The sequence below is a fragment of the Impatiens glandulifera genome, chromosome 5 (genome assembly GCF_907164915.1).
Source record: "Impatiens glandulifera chromosome 5, dImpGla2.1, whole genome shotgun sequence".
In the NCBI taxonomy this organism is placed as follows: domain Eukaryota; kingdom Viridiplantae; phylum Streptophyta; class Magnoliopsida; order Ericales; family Balsaminaceae; genus Impatiens; species Impatiens glandulifera.
Genome location: NC_061866.1, coordinates 14,692,699 through 14,695,646, shown reverse-complemented (window position 1 = coordinate 14,695,646; position 2,948 = coordinate 14,692,699). Strand labels below are relative to the sequence as shown.

Below are 2,948 nucleotides of genomic sequence, written 5' to 3'. Positions count from 1 at the left end.
TGTCGATTATATTAATTTCAGTCTTAGGGTTAAAACATTATATTACATGATATTTATAGAGTTAATACATTGTGTCACAAAGACTAAATCACCCTAAGCTCAATCCACTAACTCTAAACTTAATTAACATTTATATGTAAGCCATATACACAATATCATCATTTACAACACTTTAACATTCACCACCATCATCCCCTATTCTAGTCTCGCGGCAATAAGAGATGGATACTAACCTTAAGTTCGAGCCCGTTAAATTACAAGTTATGTGCTTGGTTAAATGATTAAGTGTGTTTATGGACTACATACTTAATTCGTTGTTACATTTTTTTCCTAAAAAAAAAATCACCACCATCAAACTTTGAAACTTTACCATCTCCATATTTACTATGTGTGCCAACAATTATATTTCGGATTTCTTCTTATAATATTCAAATATACCAAAATACATTTAAAAATATGCTATTTTCATACAGACTAAATATATTAAACCCCAATTTTGTTCCTTTATTTCAGTTCAAGCCTTAAATCCAATAATAAAAAAGTTTGTCAAACATCAAAGCCAAAAAAAAGGCTGGGAAAATGGAATCATTGGGTGAGTACTGTAGAAATAACAAGCTTAATGGACAAAGGAAGGTGATTCAAACATGCACACATGTATTTCACAAGTGGGATATCAGTAAATTAGTGTATTCTTTCTTTATATCTATGCTAAATAGTAAATATCTTCATGGTTCAGTTGTATTTTAATTGAATCTATCAACCTCGTCGAGAGGTCTGGGCGAGTTTTATGTCCATGTCCGATATTGTTCCCGATTGATCTAAATCAAGACTCTTGAACTCTTCCATCACCAACGAGACATCTTCTTGGCTGATCTTTCCCATCTCCTTCAGCTTGTATATGACAAATTCAGCAGCTCTGTTGGGTCAAAATGCCAAAAATAAGCAAAATAATTAACATAAACAAACAACAAAGAAAACATTTTACAGAAATTTATTTAATCTTATTATTACCCTACAACCCCATCACTGTCAAGATCAGCCCTCTCTATATCATGGCTTGTCATGTTTTTCCTAAGAACCCATTTGGCCAATTCCTGCTGTCTCCTTTCAGTGTTCATCTCCGCAATAGAAAGGAAAAATTGTCCCAAGAGTATCGTTCCTGTCAAAATCCAAAACACTGCGAAAATACGTCCAGCTTTTGTTGAGAAGCTCTTATCTCCATATCCAAGAGTTGTAATAGTAGAACAAACGCAATAGAAAGCATCCACAAAATTGAGCTTTTCTACCATTACCAGAAATATTGTCCCTGTAACTATCATCACCAACAGAAAGGAAAACACCATAAGACATTTGTATTTTGCTTTATTGGCTTCCATCTCCTTTTCAATTTCTGCACCATCAACATTTTGTCTATTATGATGATGCAATGTCTTAACCAGCAGAGCTTCCTGTTTCTCAACCAAGTAATCAGCTGCATTGCTTAGTATAAAACCAACCAAAGCCGTTCCAGAGAAGACAAAAACACATGCAAGAAGCTTTGAGGGAACACTACTAGGAACAAGGTCACCATAACCAACGGTTGTCATAGTCACAATACAGAAATAAACAGCATCGAGAATTCCATTTGTTTTCTGTCCTGAAATTTGATTTCTAACGAGGTAGAAACAAACTGTGCCAATACCCAAGTAGGCAGCTAAGAATAACATTACTTTCCTAAAACTTGTATGGATTCCTCCGGTCAATTTATGAGGAAGACCCTTATCATCATTATCATTATGATGATGATCAACTCCCTTGGTTTCAGTGGGGGGAAGATATTGCACCCTAGAAGCACTTTTACTTCTGCGAATTCTTCTTCCTTGAAAAGATCTGTTTTTATTGGTTTGAGGTATCTGATCTAATGATCCTGAGAGCAATGGTTGTTTTGCATTGCTATCCGCCATCATACTAAGAAACCCTGAAATTAGTTTGGTTTTAAAGTTTAAGCCTAATGTTACAAAATGAAATTAGATATGCAGCAAACAGAAAAAAAAAATTGTGCATCAATGCCACGATTAGATATGGAAGAGAATCATTGAACAAAGACATTTCAGAATAATAATCAAATCCCATTCATTTCCATCACATCATACATCTACTTTCAAGGAAAAGAAGATGAACTTGTATTCTTTAGGTAATGGCGAACCGTGAAGTAATATAAAGATCTGATTGGAAAATATACAATCATACAATAAGTTCTTACATATCAGGATCAATCCAGCAATACGATGACAGCCTGGTTTGTTTTTGTAAAACCATATACAGATTTTGCCTTTTATTGTTGGCGAGAATGCTTCTTTCTTATTAGTGAAAAAACCCAGATCTAGGAAGTTGAGAGTGATACGAATTCAGAAGATGAATGAATTACTTCCAATTTCGTTGACACCCAAGTTGTTTTCTTCTGTTAGTGACTTTGTCTGGTGGTGGTCTGAAATGGAAGAAGAATAATGAAGAGACAATGGACAGAGAACGATCTGCACGATTTTCTATTTGACTTGATATTTTATTTACAACAAGACATTTAATTTGTATATTTTCATCATAAATAAGTTGATGGTGATGGAAATCTGACCTTTCAACTATAGATATTTATACCTTAAATTATCTTATTTTCAAATAATATTATTATTTTTAATAATATTAAAATAATATTTTAAAATTTTATATTCAAAATAACTTAAAAAGAATTAAAATCTAAATAAAAATTAATTATTATGATAATTAAATTTAAATTAAGAAAATTATTCAAAATTACAAAAATAATTTAAGAATAAAACATTATATTTATTTTACCCAAATTAGACCAAAGAAGATATTAAAAATATTTAATTATAAAATCATGAATTATATTTAATTTATGACTTAAAAAAATTAAATAAAATATCCTATAATACCAAAAAAATAAATTA

At 31.4% G+C, this 2,948-nt stretch overlaps 1 protein-coding gene across 2 annotated transcripts; it reads right to left on the bottom strand.

Annotated features, from left to right (window-relative positions):
- Positions 1–555: 555 nt before the first annotated feature.
- LOC124938166 (two-pore potassium channel 1-like) lies at positions 556–2,515 on the bottom strand. 2 transcript variants are annotated; one of them, XM_047478552.1, is made up of 4 exons: positions 2,301–2,515; positions 2,243–2,268; positions 1,012–1,957; positions 556–916 (listed from the first exon to the last, which is right to left on the bottom strand). In XM_047478552.1, exons 3-4 carry the CDS (start codon positions 1,944–1,946, stop codon positions 757–759), a joined length of 1,095 nt encoding a protein of 364 aa, XP_047334508.1. In that variant the 5' UTR covers positions 1,947–1,957; positions 2,243–2,268; positions 2,301–2,515; the 3' UTR covers positions 556–756. The 2 variants fall into 2 exon arrangements, with proteins under 2 accessions (XP_047334508.1, XP_047334509.1); XM_047478553.1 differs by having other exon boundaries at positions 2,243–2,515.
- Positions 2,516–2,948: the final 433 nt, after the last annotated feature.

Excerpts from the sequence above, each read along its gene's own strand:
- LOC124938166 (XM_047478553.1), bottom strand. The coding sequence starts at position 1,946 with ATGATGGCGGATAGCAATGCAAAACAACCATTGCTCTCAGGATCATTA. Across the intron at positions 917-1,011 it reads GACAGTGATGGGGTTGTAGG|AGCTGCTGAATTTGTCATAT; the intron begins GTAATAATAAGA and ends TTGACCCAACAG.